The sequence below is a fragment of the Cynara cardunculus genome (genome assembly GCF_001531365.2).
Source record: "Cynara cardunculus var. scolymus isolate 2C chromosome LG 13, CcrdV1, whole genome shotgun sequence".
Taxonomy (NCBI): Eukaryota; Viridiplantae; Streptophyta; class Magnoliopsida; order Asterales; family Asteraceae; genus Cynara; species Cynara cardunculus.
In genome coordinates, this window is record NC_037540.1 from 39,625,896 (window position 1) to 39,644,480 (window position 18,585).

The following is an 18,585-nucleotide window of genomic DNA, read 5'->3' on the forward strand; positions in this document are numbered from 1 at the left end:
GATTTGGAGATCGAATGTCTTGCGAGATAGATTTGGAGGACAAAATCTGGAGGTGAGGATAGAGGGGAGAGTCTGGAGGGAGCGATTAAGAGGTTTTAAGTGATTATGTTATCACTTTTTTTTCAGAGCAAATTAAGAGCTTTTCAGCTCTTATTTATATATAAAAAAAACAAACGATCTGAAAATAAAAACGTCTGACTGGTTTAGACTTAAGAGGCATTAAGTGGTTTTTTTCAAAAAACAAACAAGCCCTTATTGTTTTTTTATTAAAAAAATGAAATTAATTAGTTATCCATCTATTAAGTTTTGTGATTATCTTTTCCTACACACATTAAATTAATTTATTACCACTTTTAAATTAATTTATTACCATTTTTAATTTTCTAATTTCATTAAAAATTAATTAACGATAATTTCATACTAAAAAACAGTATATAAATAGGTACTGATCATATAATAAGTCGATCAGAAGTAGTTATGAAGCTTGCTCTCATCTTAATATGCTTCGTCTTTCTTTGCTCATCAAAACCTGCCATCTTCGGCGACATAAATTATTGGTGCAGCCAAATGCCACACCCTAAAACATGCCACGATTTTGTGGCGACCAGAGTTCATAACTCCTCCGAGACCTTCCCGAAAAACCAGTTCCTAAAGATGACAGTAGCATCAACCATGGATGATGCAATCTTGGTCCTGAAAAAGACGAAGAGGATTGAAGCCACGAAACCACCTGGTGTAGAAAAGAATTTGTGGCAAGAATGTGTGTTGTACTGTGATACCGCCGTTGTTACTCTAAATGAGACGTTAGACCACCCTGGTGAGCCAATTGTTGATCCATTGGATAAAAACGTTAAGTTGAGTGCTGCTTTGACCTTCATCGACATGTGTACACAACAGTTTGAGATGAGCAACATTACTATTGTTTTCCCCCTTATCAGTACAAATTTGACACTATTGGTGTTAAATGGTTTGTCTTTGGTAGCGGGGAATCCTCCTAGACTGGTTAACTAATTTAAAAAACCCGTCCACTTTATGTTATTTTTTATGTTTTTAAACTGATTAATAAAAATCCGTTGTTTTTCAGATATTCAATTACATACGTATGTATTTGAGAGAAGTTAAGAGAACTTCTTGAACAAAATAGTTGTGTTATGATCATCTATCTGAAACATTTCTACTTGTGAATTTAACTGTTTATTCATAACTGACTTTTTTTTATTTGAAATACAGAATACTTCGTTCATTAATATCCTCCAAAAGATTTTACGGGGGTAAAAAATTTCTCTCCTTCTATCTGATTACAATCAAAATAAAAACACGAATCCTTAATTCACAATTCTGTGGGAAAATTTGTTTGCCGGTCGCTTAATGAAAATGATCGTATGGTGTTTTGAAGTATAACAAGGTGGTGTTTGTTTTTTAATAGGTGCTGAAATCTGGAGTCTTATTTCACTTCTGATTAATAAAAAGGTGGTGCTGACGTCTAAAATCTGAATCAATAAGATTGTTTGCTTTTGTAGACTGGTTACTGTCTGAATTTGTTTAAATTATCTATTTTACTGATTAGAAAATCATAAAGTTGAAGTTATAGATAAATTTATACAATTTCACATAAATCATATTAATATACACCAATTGAGAGATGTGAGGATCAATTTGGTAATGACCAATTGAGAGAAATAATTGATTAAGGTTTAATCGATTGAGAACCGTCGTTGCTAGAGGTTTCGAGAACAATAAGAGGTTGGTTTACCTCTTACCAGATAAGTAGACAATAAGATATAAGTGTCCTCTGAAACATTGGAAAAAACAAACAGTCTGAACCTTTTCAGTCGTCATTTATTCTTGTAATCGTCGAATTCAGTTTTGTCGGACTTGAGGTCTTTAGGGACCACGAAGGTTTTATTTTGGACAATTTAAAGTAATTGAAGCGATCTTTGAAGTTCGTGTTATTACATGCATCTCGAACCTTTTCTTCCAGAACTTATTCACTCGTATAGGAACGTAAACTGAGTTTTACTGTTGACTAGAAGGGTACTCGTGCAATGCATCGAGACACATCCAGATTTCAACGTTTCGTTTTTTTTTTTTTTTTATCTATGTCGATATAATATGTTTTATCTGATTTTGAGAAAACGATAATGTTTTTATTTTTGAATAAAATATAATAAAAATTTGAAAAAAAAACTATATCGATATTAGTATCAAATTAATCATTTAAAAAATTTTGTTTTGTGTAATTTCTTTAATTCAAAAATTTTATTATAATTTAATTTAATGTAACGAAGTAATTTAATTTAGGTTTAATAATATAAGTTTTTATAAAGATAATAATTAAGTATTCTGTTAGAACTCAATGATTATTCTAATTATATTTTAGATTTTTTATATTTAAAATGAGATGTTTATCTTGTATTTGATTATGTTTTTCTACAGTTAGTTACACATAAAAATCATTGAGCTTTAATAAGTTGTACTTACGCATAATTTACTTGTAATCTTGAATTTTAAGTAATATACATCAATAAACAATACTTCGTGCATGAAAAATGATTTTTAAGGGTTTTTATCAAATGATTTATAATATATTATAGATGTGTACGAGAAGAAAATTACTAAATAGTGGTGTATTTAGCAATACATATGGGGTGTATTTAGCCTACTTCTAAAGAAATTGGAAGGMTCTGAATCCCTCCCTCCCTATTTGAACGGTTCTTCATCTAGGTCAGCGTCATATCGTTCAGTAGCAACGTGTTATTCCATGATTGCCCTTGAGGCTCTCTTCTACAGTTGTTGCTTGATTCTTTATCGACTCAATGTAAGTATCTTGTGGACCTCGTCTTTGTTATCTTGTCGATTCACACTTGCAAAGTAGATTCAGATCTCCTTTATTCGGATATCTTGATTCCTCTTTGGCACCGGTATAAATTGTTTATCCAAACACTCAAAAATGCTTATTCTCGGTGTTGCACCAGAATAAGTCAATAAGATATTTTTATAAGCAATCTCAAACACCCTCTAAGAGTGTCTGCAGTTACAAGAACACCTCAGATGCAGGCGTTTTGGTTGGATTTGAATAGTTCCTTCCAAAAATGCAATCATCCTCTTTTTTTCCAGAGGGGAAAATCATCCATCACCAAAAGTATGGGATTTGTTCAGTGAACCGGTGTTAATTACTATTGTCCATTAGCATATTGATTATAAACTAATCGAACCGCTATGATATCAACTGTTAGTCCGAAACTGTACCAATATAACTGAAAAATATGTAGAGTCGTGAATACACTTTGTAGACAAATTACTTTGAAAGATTAAAGTACGATACATGAACAGTTTGTTGAATTCAAAGCCAAAATCTATACCGTATGACAAAAAACTGAATTACAATCGAAACATGAAGGATATTTCGAAATCTATTATCAAGTGTTCACATGGTTGCAACCCCATAATGGTATTTTCACCCCTCGTATGTAATTAACCGCGGATTGTTGTGTTCTCTTGAGAAATTTGCAGTTGGCCCCCTTTGAATGAGGAGATTGCCACTTGTATTTATGGTCGATTTCAAAGAGGATCAAATATGATAATCACACAAACCAGAAGTATGGAAGGCGTAATTAATACGTTTGAAGGACCTTGGGGCCGTTTACCAAACGCTTATCCGATAAGCGCTTACCAAGTAACATTACCTCACCGGATGAATGTAGTAAGGACCAAGAATCTTACCCGGTACGAGCGAGACAACGACCAAGAGTCTTACCCGGTAAGTGAGGGCGACGACTCTTACCACGCTAAGCGCTTACCGGGTAAATTATTGTATACTATGTCGTTTTGGTGGACTATAATCTTACCCGGTAAGTACATAATAGTATTAAATTTTACCGATAAGCAATTAACATGTAAGTGTTTGATAAACGACCCCTTAGTCAAACAAACAACAAACCATAGGGACAGAAATGTAATTCACTATTACATCAACTATCTATACTATATTATAAAGCATTTGACAAAAACTCATGAAAGTCATTTTTTATGCATAAAGTACTGTTTATTGATGCATGTTACTTAAAGTTCAAGATCACAAGTAGATTGTGCTTAAGTAAAACTTATTAAAGCTCCATAACTGAATTCGTGTAACTAATTGCAGATAAACATAATCAAGTACATGATAAATATCTCATTTTAAATATAAAAAACTAAAATATAATTATGATAATCATTGAGTTTTAACATAATATTTAATTATCATCCTTATAAAAATTATATCATCAAACAAAAATAATTTACTTTATTATTAAATCTAAATTAAATGACAATAAAAAAATGAATTAAATAAATTACACAGAAAACGAGAACTTTTAGATAGTTAATTTAACATTAATATCAATAAATTTTTTCAAATTTATGTTTCGTACAAAAATAAAAATATTATCATCTTCTAAAACCACGTAAAATCATATTATATCGACAGAGAAAATGAATAAAATAAAAAAAATCGAGATATATCTCACTACATTGCGCGAGTATCATTCTAGTATCATTTAATACTCCCATCATCACTAAATAAGTATCCACTTAGAAAAATCAGATAACTAAAAAATTTAAATCTACAAGATATTTATATTAATTACAGGTAAAATTGTCATTTAAACCAAAGGGTATTTAGCCTAACGGTATGCGAGTCATTAGCCTTCTAAGAGGTCAAAGTTTCAAACTTCATCAAAGATGAAGATAATGTATTAGTTTATTTGTTCTATTTGAATATAATTTATAATTTATTTTGGGACTAATGGAATATTAATCTATACTATATTATAAAACATTTGACAAAAACTCTTAAAAACCATTTTTATGCATAAAGTGTTGTTTATTAATGCATGTTACTTAAAACTCAAGATTACAAGTAGATTGTGCGTAACTACAACTTAAATATAAAAAATATAAAATATAATGAGGATAATCATTGAATTCTAACAAAATACTTAATTATTATCTTTATAAAATGTTATATTATTAAACCAAAAATAAATTATTACATTATTAAACCTAAATTAAATTATAATAAAAAAATTTTAAAGAAATTACATAAAAAATAAGACATTTTAAATAGTTGATTTGATATTAACATTGATATATTTTTTTTCAAATATTTATAATATCTTCATGTTTATATTTTATTCAAAAATAAAATCATTATTACTTTCTTAAAAACATATAAAATCATATTATAACATCGATAGAGACAAAATAAAATAAAACATTAAAATCGAAATATATCCCGCTGCATTGCATGACTACCTTCTAATTTATTTAAAAAAAAACTTACGGTTATTTGTTGTAATATTACGTACGTGTGTATTAAAGCAATAAACGTAGCGAGAATGCCTTTCTCCCCACCATCATTATAGGCAGAATCCCCTTCCCAATCAACACCAACAAACTCATTCTTCATTTCACATTTTTGTTCTTACGATCTGCAAATTTCGATTTGGTTTTGGTTTTGGTTTTGGTTTTGGTTTTGATTGATTCATCAAACAATGGGGAGTTTACAAGGTTTACAGGCGATGTTAAAGCATCCGGATGATATTTATCCATTGTTGAAGCTCAAGATGGCGGCCAAGCAGGCGGAGAAACAGATCCCGACGTCGCCACACTGGGGATTCTGTTATACAATGCTTCATAAAGTTTCTAGAAGTTTCGCTCTCGTTATCCAACAGCTTGGCTCAGAGCTTCGTGACGCTGTAAGTTTTTGATTCATTCAATAAACGCCATCATCTTTCGTTTGTTGTTTTGTTTCATTCAATTCGCTAAATATGCGTTTTGTTTCAATTCTTCTTTGGAATTTTGGGGATTGTGAATGTATCAACGTGTGAATGATGAATCCGATGTATCAATTGTTTTTTTTTTTTCGTTTCTGTTTTGATTTTACGGATCGTGAATGCTTTAATTAATTTGAATTGTGAATTTGACGATCGAATCTACCTATACATTATGCATGCATTTCAAAATTTCTTACAAAAAGAATTCTATGTTATGGTTTGCGAATGCATGAATTCAATATATTCCTGCAATGTTAAGATGCATCGACTTTCCATTTTTCATCAAGAGTTTTTCAGTTTTGTGGATCGTGAATGCAGTTAATGTAATATTATAATTGTAATTGTTGCACGCATCTACGTATATATAACTAGCCTATGCATGTTAGGTTTTTTTTTTTTTTAAACTATGGGTGTCCGGCTCGCTTGCGCACACGTCGACTAATATCATGGGTCGAAGATAAAGAAAATCCTCTGTGGCCCTGATGAGACTTGAACTAGCGTCCTATCCTTGTTCGGTTTAGACCCTCAAAGCTAAGATGTGGAATAATGCTAGCTTGAAGCGATGAACACATGCATAAGCTTTCTCTTGTCTGTTGATAGGATTAGCTTTTCAGTTATGTGGCCCGACAGATTTTTTAAGCGAAAAACTAATTCTATCCTTAAAATAGACCCGACTATGGTTATGTGTATGTTCATCATTTCAAGCTAGCGATTCCGCATCTTAGCTCTTAGGGTCTAAACCTAACATGCATAAGCGAGTTGATGATATTATCTTATGATTATCTGTGTATAATGGAATTCTTCAGATTTTTAAATGTTTGATAACCACCTCTATTGCTCAAAAGCCTCAAATGAGAAAAAGAAAGGCAAACATGCTAAACAACAATCCTTGCATCAACAAATTCAAACAGGCACAACATCTGAAGTAAAACTCAAGCACACACAGAAGTAGAATAAACAATGTGTCATATCATATATACGTAGATGTATTACAATTATCATTTACACATAATCTTTCTTCACCTACAAGATAGATTTGCAATGCTCTTTAGTGAAACCTTTATGTTCTGCTGTTTGCTAATACAATTAATGCCGGAAATCACTCCTCATTCTCTTTTTTCAACATGCTCCTGATGCAGGTATGCATTTTTTATTTGGTTCTTCGAGCTCTTGACACTGTCGGTATGTTCTTTTACCTCGTGTGTAGGGTCTATTCTTTCACATCACTTGTAGTTTTTGACTTTTGTACGAAGTAGGTAGGCACTAAGACCTTTAATGATCTTCATCTGACTTGCCCATAGTTTAAAACAGTCTGCCCCTAACAGACTGCTCTCGTAAAAACTTAGAAATGCACTAGAGGGTTGGATTCTTAAATTCAGTTTTTGAAGTAGTATGCACCTGATGTACACAATTTGTTGTCTTTCTTTGTTCCCAGAGGATGATACAAGCATAGATACTATGGTTAAGATACCAATTTTGATGGAATTCCATAGCCATATCTATGATCCTGACTGGCATTTCGCATGTGAGTACTGGATCCATTGCCTGCTATGCTTACAGCTCCATTAGTGTGCATCATATATGATTTACTTGCTGATTCTAGTTGTTTCTTTTTGGCTGAAGGCGGTACAAAGGAATACAAAATTCTGATGGATCAGTTCCATCATGTTTCTACTGCCTTTTTGGAGCTTAATGGAAGGTTGTTTTTACATGTATCTATCGATTGTGAACTGTTAGTTATCTTATAGTGTATAGTTGGTGGATCAATAATCAACGTAACTAAAAGTATGAATGATATGTTTCTCATCATGGTTCTAGCTGACTTACTATCAAATGTGAGGCAGAATATTCTATGCAATAGGACTTTTAAATAAAAACACGCAATAAAATGTACATACATGACATTTCTCATATCATTTATCTAGTGTTTGCAAAGAGTCTGCTATTATTAATTTTGGAGGTCAATATGTACTTGACAAGCAGGTGAAACCAACATTTGTTTATGATATGTTTTAATAGTGATGGTGGAACTCTGGTGGTCTAATTTCACATGATAGAAAAAGAGTTTTCAAATACATGACCTTCTGCCAGGTTTGAGAAACTTCCATACACAAGAATGCCCAGAAACCTGCCAAAGATCATTTAGCTAGATAACCCCTTATAGGTTTGCCAATTGCCAGGTGACTGGCATTAGAAAATATCAACTGGGAATTTTGTTCTAAACATCAATCACATTATAAATCCTGCTCTAAATGATTTTTATTTTATAATTTGATGTTGTTTTTGCCATTGCTGCTTTGGTGCTACCGGTAATGTTTACTGCAACTAGCTTTATTGTGGTCATACTTGAAATGCTTAGATATAAGAAAAATAAATGCTTGAAACAGTTGTTTGAATCTATAACTCTTGGCAAGATTTACCTATGCTTGACAACTAAATTTATCTTTTTTCCATGTTAATTAATTTCTGAAGATTGTGAGATCAGCTAATCAGATTGAGACTCATGAATACATGTACTTATTGAAGTATTCATATGTATCTAAATATGGGCTATGGATGTATTTTTCGAGTGTCCTAAATGATGATTTACAACTTTCCAACTATTCTGTAGTTATCAGGAGGCAATTGAGGATATTACCATGAAAATGGGTGCAGGAATGGCAAAATTTATATGCAAAGAGGTACACATTATTATTGCTCCAAGTACCATTGTGAATTTCACTATCCCTATTGAGGATATCAGTGTACATGAGCCTCAAATGTGGTATGTTTCTTTAATTGCCTATTGTGTATTGTCAAAAAGAAAAACAAGGCTCTTCCCTTTATTTCTTTACTTCATGCCTTTTTTCACTCTATGCGTGTGCATGGTCATGCACATATTCTTCTTTAAAGATCTTTTTTTTGTATGTTGTTGCTTTCCTCCCTTCATCTATACAATCTTACAGGGGATTTATGTAAATGCCTAAAAACTCTTAAATTTCAAGAATACGTCTATTAGTCTATATAAAGCATTAAGTACGAATCACTAATGCATTAAAGGTCATGGTCTATAAAGAATTTTACGGGTGAAAGCATGTCACAAATAGGTGGAGCTAAAAGAGGTGGAGCGCGCTCCATGCCTTTAAAAAGAGTCCAAGACTTTGGTCTCAAAGCCCCTATGAAATGCACTTTTAGTATTTGATCATCTTTTCTCATTCTCTTGTTATATAGACTCTAGAAATGTGAGTTAAATCTTTGGAGTGTGAGTGTAATTGGGGGTGGCTTGAGAGATTAATCCAGGTGATTGTAATTACTTTTCACATAATAAATTCACTCTGGGGGAATGTTGTTTAAAAAAAAGTCAAAATATTTCAGCATTCTGGTGGTTGAGGTAAAGCCTGCGCCTCCGAGTCCCTATTTTCGAGTGGAATATACTGCGTCCGTTTGGTTTGATTTGGTTTTAGCCGTTTATGTTCAAACATAAATTTCGGATTTTATTCTTTAACGAGGAATTGAATTATTTTTTCATTCCTGGTTTAAAGTAAATTTTACATCCTTGCACGAGTACACAACTAGTATCAAAAGAGCTTATTAAGATATTGTAGAACTTGGTTGTCCACAAGGTCTAACATCCAGGCATCATTCTGAAATCCCGCTTTAGTCAAGATCTCTCTTTTTGTTGTTAGAAAAGAAGTTAGAGAGTTTATTTGGGGCTTGCAGGTTGAGACAGTTGATGACTATGAAGAGTATTGCCATTATGTTGCGGGACATGTTGGATTAGGACTGTCGAAACTCTTTCATGCCTCCGGTAAAGAAACTTTGCTTCCTGATTCCATCTCCAATTCAATGGGCATATTTCTCCAGGTAATATTCGTTTCACTTGAATACATCATGGTGCATTTCAAGACACTTTTTCTACAACAATTGGAACTCAAATTCAACAACTGATATCATGTTGCAGAAAACAAACATCATTAGAGATTATCTTGAGGACATAAATGAAATACCCAAGGCACGTATGTATTGGCCTCAAGAGATTTGGGGTAAATATGTGAATAAACTAGAGGTATATCTTTCCATTTGCTTGACCAAAAATCTGATGTTACCAAGTTAAAAGTTTATCCTCACGTGTTGGCAGAGTTCTCTTGTACTCCTTCTGTCCCAAAATAAATTTCAACTTTTAAAAGTGTATTCTTTCCAGTTCTATCCTTAACTATGAGATGGAGAAATTCATGATTCCTCAATAATGGGTATAATTGTGATTTAGTTAATTAAAAAGTAATAATTACCCATTTCAAAATTTGTGTGCCTTTTTCATTGGGGACAATCATTTTGTTGGGACGGAGGGAGGAACCTTTTTGAAGTTGGAACTTCCATCTAATTAGTTCTTCATGATATGTTATGTTGCCTCAGGACTTGAAATATGAAAAGAACTCAGAGAAGGCTGTTCAGTGCCTGAATGATATGGTGACAAATGCTTTAGCGCATATCGAAGATTCTTTAAAGTATTTGTCCGAATTACATGATCCAGCAATCTTCAAGTTTTGTGCTATACCACAGGTATGCCTTCAACGTTTTCCTCTTAAACATCCAATACTATTCACAATGAATATACCTAAATATTCATAAATATTATCCATCATGAATATCAATCATTTTCATTATTCATGATATTCATTCATGGATAATTGAATATATATCACAACATTCTTCATAAATAATTCATTTGGACCTTGTACTGAATTAGAGTGATATTGTATCAGATCATGGCAATTGGAACACTATCTTTATGCTACAACAACATTGAAGTTTTTAGAGGTGTAGTGAAATTGAGACGTGGTAAGATTACATTTATTATTGTACTTTTTCAATGTCTTTTTTGATAACTTTGGGTGTCAAAGCCAGTTCCTGTTCATCTCAACTTATCCCATAAGGACCTGAAATTAACAGTCAAAAAACCTCCAACGATCTTGTGGGACTCAAACCGGTGACCAATAGGAAACAAACCTTTTGAATGTGTGTTTATTTTCATCTAGTTTGTTGCTCAACCCTGTGTCATTTAGTTTGTTGGTAATTACGACAATTGAGCATCCGTTTGCCTATACCATTATTCTCCATTTTCCATATTTACTTTGTGGGTCTCATTTTCATTTCTTGCACCAAGTAAGCATGACACACAATCACATCCTCATTTGTATTCTTTTTTCACTCATATTTGCACGAGAGGGAGGTCTTCACTGAAACAACCGCTCTATCATTTGGGACAAACGACAGCTCCGCGTACATCCAACCTCTTCCAAACCGCTTTCGAATGGAATATATTGAGTTCGTTTGATTTATTAGGAAACTATTAACGTTTTTCCTTTTTAGTTGTACCTATTTTAGGTTTTTTCCTTAGCCTGTAGGTTTTCATTGTACACTTGTATCTCAGCTTTGCAATAGAAAGCATATCAAGTTCTGTTTTGTTGGTTATGGAACCTGATTTGGGTCACATATGCCAGAGCACAACTTTACCGGTCCGAGAAAGGTTCTTTTTTTATGGTTAGGAAAACAACTGCTTTGCTTCCAAGTAGAATATACCGAGTTCGTTTGGTTGCTGACTAGACAGGGGTCTCCTTTTGTAGGTCTTACTGCAAAAATAATCGATCGGACTAAAACCATGGCAGATGTCTATAGTGCTTTTTATGATTTTTGCTCATTGCTCAAAATCAAGGTATTATTATTATTATTCATTTTGAAGTATATAATACTTGTATATGGTAAATAGAACAAATAAACTCATATTTTGATGAGGTTTGAAGGAGACCAAAGACTCACATATTGCTAGGCCAAAGGCCTTTTGCTATTATTATTATTACTAATTGTATTCATCAATTTGCTAAAATGTGAAAAAATTTATTTGGTTTTAATGGGGAGTTTTTGTTGCTGTAGGTTGATTTGAAGGACCCAAATGCTCATGTAACAATCACCAGCATAGAATCTGCCCAAAAAATTTGCAGGGAATCCGGCACCCTCGACAAAAGGTACAACATTTAATTAAAGTGTTTAGTGTTCAAATTAGAACACTAAATATTTTGAAAACAAAATTATTCATAATGAATATCATGAATTAATATTTAAGTACTTCATTCATCCCAAGATAAATATCTACGATGAAAAATGTACACTTTTAGTTAACTAAATGACACTTTTACCATTAATAATAGAGAGATAAATTTTTTTCATATCATAAGTACGGGTAGAATGGAAAAGTAGACATCTACCTTTGAAATAGAGGCTTATTTTGGGACAAACTAAAATAAAAACGTGAACATTTATTTCAGATGGGAGAAGTATATTATGTACATTTATCATGAATTGTTGGTTTTCAAAATATTTACGGTTCTTAAAGGAACTTTTTCTCTAGTCATATATATTTGAATGACAAGATAAAGGGAATGTTGAACCAAAATAAGTGTTATAATTAATTAAGTAAATTACATTTTTCGTCCCGTGGTTTGTTAAAAATTATGATTTTTTTATTGTGTTTCAAAAACTGTGATTTTCGTCCCTATAGTTTGTAATATTTTATTCTCGTCGTTATGATTTACAATCTATCATTGTATTCGGTTCTTGCGGTTTACAATTATTTACTTTTTGGTCCCTTGTACTTACAAGTAGGAATTAGCTCAGAGACGAAAATAACAATAAATTGTAAATCATAGGGATGAAAATCGAATTTCTAAACCACAAGGATGAATATCGTAATTTGCTCTAATTAATATCTAATGGTTGCTAACAAGAGAAAAATGTAATCCTACCACTGGATCTTGTATCTACATGGATTTACTGGGTTTATTTGGTTTGGCTTTATACTGAGCCAACATCCCAATTTAAAATTATGAATTTCATGTTGTCAGGAAATCGTACATAGCCGACGACTTGCCAAACTACGGTCCAGCTATGGTGAGAATACAAATTTTTTTCCTCCTAAATTTCCCTTTTCATTCAATCAAATCCGTCTTCTAACAATATTCCATGATCTCTATATATACAGATTGCTATTCTTGTCGTTATATTGGCAATTCTTTACGCATATCTATCTGCTAATCGATCCAGCAAAGCAAGTGAGTATATGTATCAAAATATAAGTAGTTTTCTACTGTAATCATAACTGTAGCTGTAACTGTAACCATTTATCTTTTCTTGCAGAAGTTACATTGTGAGAATCCATCGATGACCATATCTACCGCAAGGTTAGCAAACGTATTACCGTAATACCTATGTCTAAAAATACACTTTTTTTCATTCTTATTATGTAGTAGGGGTATAGGCATTATTGGTAGAGAGGACACAATAAATTGGGGTTCGGGTTTTTCGTAAAGTTGTTGTTATGAATATTACGACGGATTTGATTGAGAAATCTGGATTCATTAGTTCGCTAAATTAGCATGAATTGGTGGAATGACGTGAGTTTTTGTTATGTTGGAAATTGTTAGCTTCTAATCAGATAAAGAAACCGATAACAAAAAGGTGAAAGTTGATTGTTACGAATTTGATTGGGAAATCCCAAATCAACTCGTTAAGATCGATATTAATGTCAGTTAAGAAGCATATACAAATATATTCAAGAGTGTTTTGGTTGATCGAAATAACGTATAACGATTAGAGGAACAAATTCGGTAATAAGATGTATATATATATATATATATATATATATATATATATATAAATTTATGAATCTTTGTTGACAAATACCATTTGTATTTGATTTGTACCTTTTTTAAAACGCTATAAAACACAAAATGATTACATTTGCCAAATGTGGCATAAACAACTATAAGGGGCTGTTTACTCGGCGCTGACCGGTCAACAATGCTGACCGGTCAACAATGCTGACTCGGTCAGCAGTCAGTTTGTTTACCGAATTACTTCTTTGACCAGACACTGACCGAGACGCTGACCGAGTGCTGACTGAGACCGCACGAAAATGTTGCTTACCCGAGTCAGATTTCTTCTTTCCGTGCTTGCCCCTTTCACACAAGTTTTCATCTCATTCTTGTTGCTCCTCTCCTCTCCCCCATCGTTCCATTCCAGTCGCTCCTCCCCTCTTCCCTATCGTTCCTTCCTCCTCCCTGTCTCTCCAGACTCTCGACGCTCCTCACCTTCTCTCATAGTCGCTCGCCTTTCATCCCTCCATCTTTTCTCTTTTTTTTTCTGGTAATCGATGCCATTTTTGTATTTTCTTTTCTCTGTCTTCTCCTCTGCATCACCATGGCAATGGAACCATAATMTGCAGAAAACCCTATATGAAGAAAAGATGGTGGGCATTTGAAAAAGTATGTAGCATTAGGGAAATGATTACACTAGGGAAAAAGGAGGTGTAGGCAATGGAAGTATGGAACCATAGTCTGCAGGTAGAGAGAGATGGGACAATAGGAGGTCTAAAAAATTGTACCTAGCCTAGGTGGAATCTACTTTATATATATATATATATATATATATATTATACGTAAAGTGGCAAACATATGCAAATGCAAATGCATTCATATTGTATTATAATAATAATAATGTATTGGGAATCCGATGCAATTTCTTTTGGTATTAACGTTTCATATTCCGTTTGTATTTAAGTATGAACGACTATTAATATATTTTTCTGTTTAATTTGAAGTATGAAAATTATATTTTGTTGTTTTATTTGACAGATAACATATGAAAAGAAGTAAAATAATATTATTTTTATTGGTAAGCATTTATTTAAAATATGCAATTTTTTTTTCCATTAAACTATTGGTAACAAAAATATTCATATATTATTCAATATATAATTACATTTAGGGTTATAATAGTCATTATATTTTTGGTAAGTACTTACCAAAAACATTTGGTAAACAATTTTACCCGGGACATCACTTACCGGGATAGCACTTACCCGGGTCAGCACTCTTACCCGAACAGCACTTACCCGATAAGATTTGGTAAACAGCCCCTAAAAAGAGTTCATTTTACTTACAATTTAATAAACTTAATGGTACGCGTAACTTATTCTCTCACCCATACAGTAGTGTTTTTCTATGGCTTGATCATTAAGCCGTTAAGCCAAAATGACTATATGGAATAATCCAAGAAGCGAAGACTCCTTACATGTCCCCTAAGCCATATTAACCAATTAAACCAACTACAAAAAGGCTAAAAAGAAATCTATTCATGGCCAAGTGGTTTAAAAACCATGCAACTCAAAAACAAGGACAGACCTTAAAAAAAAAATTAAACGGTGGCACCATTTGACCATTAAAAAAATATAAGAATTTTTTTTCAAACAGTAACACCGTTTGATTATAAGAAACAAATATACGAATTTTTTTTCAAACGGTGGCACCGTTTGACTATAAGAAACATATATACGGAATTTTTTTCAAATGGTGACACCGTTTGATTAAGAAAATGACACTAACATGATTTGGACTTAGGTGTGAGGTGGAATAAAAGTCTTGCAAACTAACTCTACCAAATAAAACTTGTTCTCATTTTAGTTTCAAAATACATAAGGTAGCACACAACAAATTAATACGGTTGAACCGTTCACGAAACCTAATTTTTTTACCCTTCGGTGGAAAAACGATACGGTGGCACGTGCCACCCATGGCACTTAACGAGGTCCGGCTATGCTCAAAAACCAACCAAAATGAAGAATATGTAAAAATAAAGTAGAAACATTTCATAGTTGTTAGATGTTTTAAGACCACCAAGTTTATTTCCAAAACTTACATGTCCATTTGTTGACATGATCCAAGTGAAGTCGTTGATATGATACGCAGTGGCCGTTTATCAAACGCTTATCGGTAAGAATCAGTAATGTCACTTGCTTTATCGAGTGACATTCTCGACCATCAAAATAAGTTGTCGACAAGCGTCTTTTACCTAGGTAAGTGTGTTAGTGTACAAACATATAGATATATATCAGTGTATCTTTGATTTAGGTAATTATCCCGTAAATAATATGGTATTTATCCTATGCCATAATCTGTTTGTAATCGTGTATATATTGAGGAGAAGAATATAAACCTCCTCAGGGATTCATTCATTATTTTACATGGTATCAGAGCAATCCTAATTTTCCTACCTCTTCTCTTTCATCATATGCTTGTAATCGTGTATATATTGAAGAGAGGAATGCAAACCTCCTCAAGAATCCATTCACTATTGCAGAAAGCGCTAACTAGATAGTAGTCTTCTCTCTCACTTACCGGATAAGATTATTGATCTTTGTTATGCCTCTTACTGAATAAGATTCTCAGTCCTTGTCATTCTCATACGGTAAGGTAAGTGCTTACCTGTTAAGGTGAGCGCCTAGTAAATGTCCCTAACAATGTGACGAGTCTAGAAACTTACAGACATATGCACGACATAAAAAGAACTAGCATGGAAATGCTATGGGTATTTTCGTAATTTTCCTAATATGTCGTTCGAGTTGGTTACAATGGTAGGTGGAATAAGTTGGTGGTGGCGAGGAGAGATGATTCAATCAAGTATTAGATTGTCTTGTTGTTTCTTTGACTCAAACGTTTCTTTCAATTTATTATGTGTTTGTAAAAACAGATAATCTACTGATTCGATATGCTCCCAAATGAACCTCATGATTATAACCCTCAAAGTGAAGCTCATGATTAATTTGTGTTGTGTTTGACTTGTATAAATAAGTCTCCACATAAAAAAATGAGATTATAAGGCTTCGGAATTCAGACTCGAGCTTTTTTATACCTCATCATGTTTTGTTGTTACATTGAAAAGGATGAAATGAGAGGCTCAACTTCATAAATAACTAAGGGGCTGTTTGACAGTTGCTAAATGGTTTGGTACAAAATGATTAAGAGACTCTCATGATATAGTGTAAAATGAAAGTTAATTGTTTGGTAATTATTTACAATTGAAATTAGGGCGCTTAATGGTTAAGAGAAACCCATGATACAAAATCATTCAGAGGGTTTTAGAACCATTAAGATGAAGACTTTTTTTTTTTTTGCTAAACAAGATTCAACTCTTAACGATTCAAATGCTGCATCTTATTAAGATGTAAACAAATAACCCCTAACTACATAAAAATTCATGGATACTTTCATTATTGTATCTATATAGTAAAGATGCGGGAGGTTTATTTTGAAACAACCAATATTCGAGAACCTAGTCACCACCTATTTTATATGATATTCATTATGAATAATAATGAATGTCATTCATCATAAATATTTATCATGTTATTCATTATTAATACTATACAAAATAAATGGTTCATGGTTCTTAAAATAGTTAAGATTCTTAAACGTATCTGCCCTTAATAAAGATAGATCTATGAATTTAATTAAGAAATGCATTCGTAATCGATATATATATATATATATATATATATATATATATATATATATATATATATATATATATATATATAAAGAAAACCCAATGGTGAATGATGTGGCATAATGTGGTTTGAGAATTTCTCAAATCTTGGATTATAGTTTAAGTTGGTTGTCCCACGTTGATGGAGAGAAGAATGTTTAATAAATGTTAGTCAGTATATAAAAAAAGGGATGATGAACTGAAATGTGAAATGTTTGGGTTGGTTAAATGTAACTTTTAGCCATCATATTTTTCCAAAAAACATTTATTTAAAAATATAAAGTTGACTCATTAGGGTTCTTTCATTATAATATAATGTTTTATATTATAAAGAAAGAACCCTAACCAATCATGTGATATCATAAGAATTTAGGGGATGTTTGGGATTGCTTATTTAAAACAACTTATACTTTTCTACAAAAGTCCATATCAACTTATTACAAGTTAAAATGGTTTAACTTCTTCAAAAACTTCTTATTACTGGTTTGGCACATGTATGACCCGTTTATCCAAACACCCAAAAATGTTTATTATCAGTGTCACTTAGGAATAAGTCAATAAGTTGTTTTTATAAGCAATCCCAAACACCCCTTTAGTATTCTAATATCATCAATCATCAATACATATATTAAAAGAACAACCGAGGGTGAATGATGTGGCATAATGTGGTTTGAGAATTTCACAAATCTTGGATTGTAGTTTAAGTTGGTCGTATTACATTGATGGAGAGAATAACGTTTGATAAATGTTAGTGAGTATATAAAGAGGGGGGTGATGGATTGAAATGCGAAATGTTGGGGTTGGTTAAATGTAAATTTTAACCACCATCTTTTTCTGAAAAAATATTTGTTTAAAAATATATAGTTGGCTTATTTAGGGGTTGTTAATTTTACATTTGTTGAATGGTTTGGTGCAGAAGTGATCAGAATGATTAAGAGGCTCTCATGATATAGTACAAAAGAAAATACAATTGTTCGGTAATTGTTTAGAATGAAATTAGGGCGCTGAATAGATAAGGGAAGTCCAAAATACAAAACATTTAGAAGGTTTTAGTTACATTAAGAGGTAGACTTTTTTTGTCAAATAAGATTCACCTCTTAATGATTAAGAGGTAGCCTCTTAATAGAACTATTAAGAGATAAACAAACAACCCCTTAGGTTGAATCATTTTTTACAAGAAAAAAGTTATTATATAGGAGGAGATGATGAATTATCATTACCGTGCAACGCACGAGACACATACTTGTGTGTGTGTGTGTGTGTGTGTATATATATATATATATAGGGGCTGGTTCAAATAGAAACCAACCATATGGTACAAACTATGTGAACCGATCTTGATCGTTCATTTTATCATCAAACGGTAATTATTAAATGAGATTAAATAAACAATAATTTAATTAATGTATTAATT

At 32.4% G+C, this 18,585-nt stretch overlaps 1 protein-coding gene across 1 annotated transcript; it reads left to right on the top strand.

Moving 5' to 3' along the window:
• Positions 1-5,534: 5,534 nt before the first annotated feature.
• On the top strand, positions 5,535-13,000 carry LOC112525044 (squalene synthase-like). Its single transcript, XM_025134985.1, has 14 exons — positions 5,535-5,738; positions 6,956-6,998; positions 7,252-7,341; positions 7,440-7,515; positions 8,428-8,497; positions 9,516-9,659; positions 9,757-9,861; positions 10,209-10,355; positions 10,559-10,634; positions 11,420-11,508; positions 11,727-11,818; positions 12,695-12,740; positions 12,832-12,901; positions 12,987-13,000. Exons 1-14 carry the CDS (start codon positions 5,535-5,537, stop codon positions 12,998-13,000), a joined length of 1,266 nt encoding a protein of 421 aa, XP_024990753.1.
• The last annotated feature ends 5,585 nt before the right edge of the window (positions 13,001-18,585 follow it).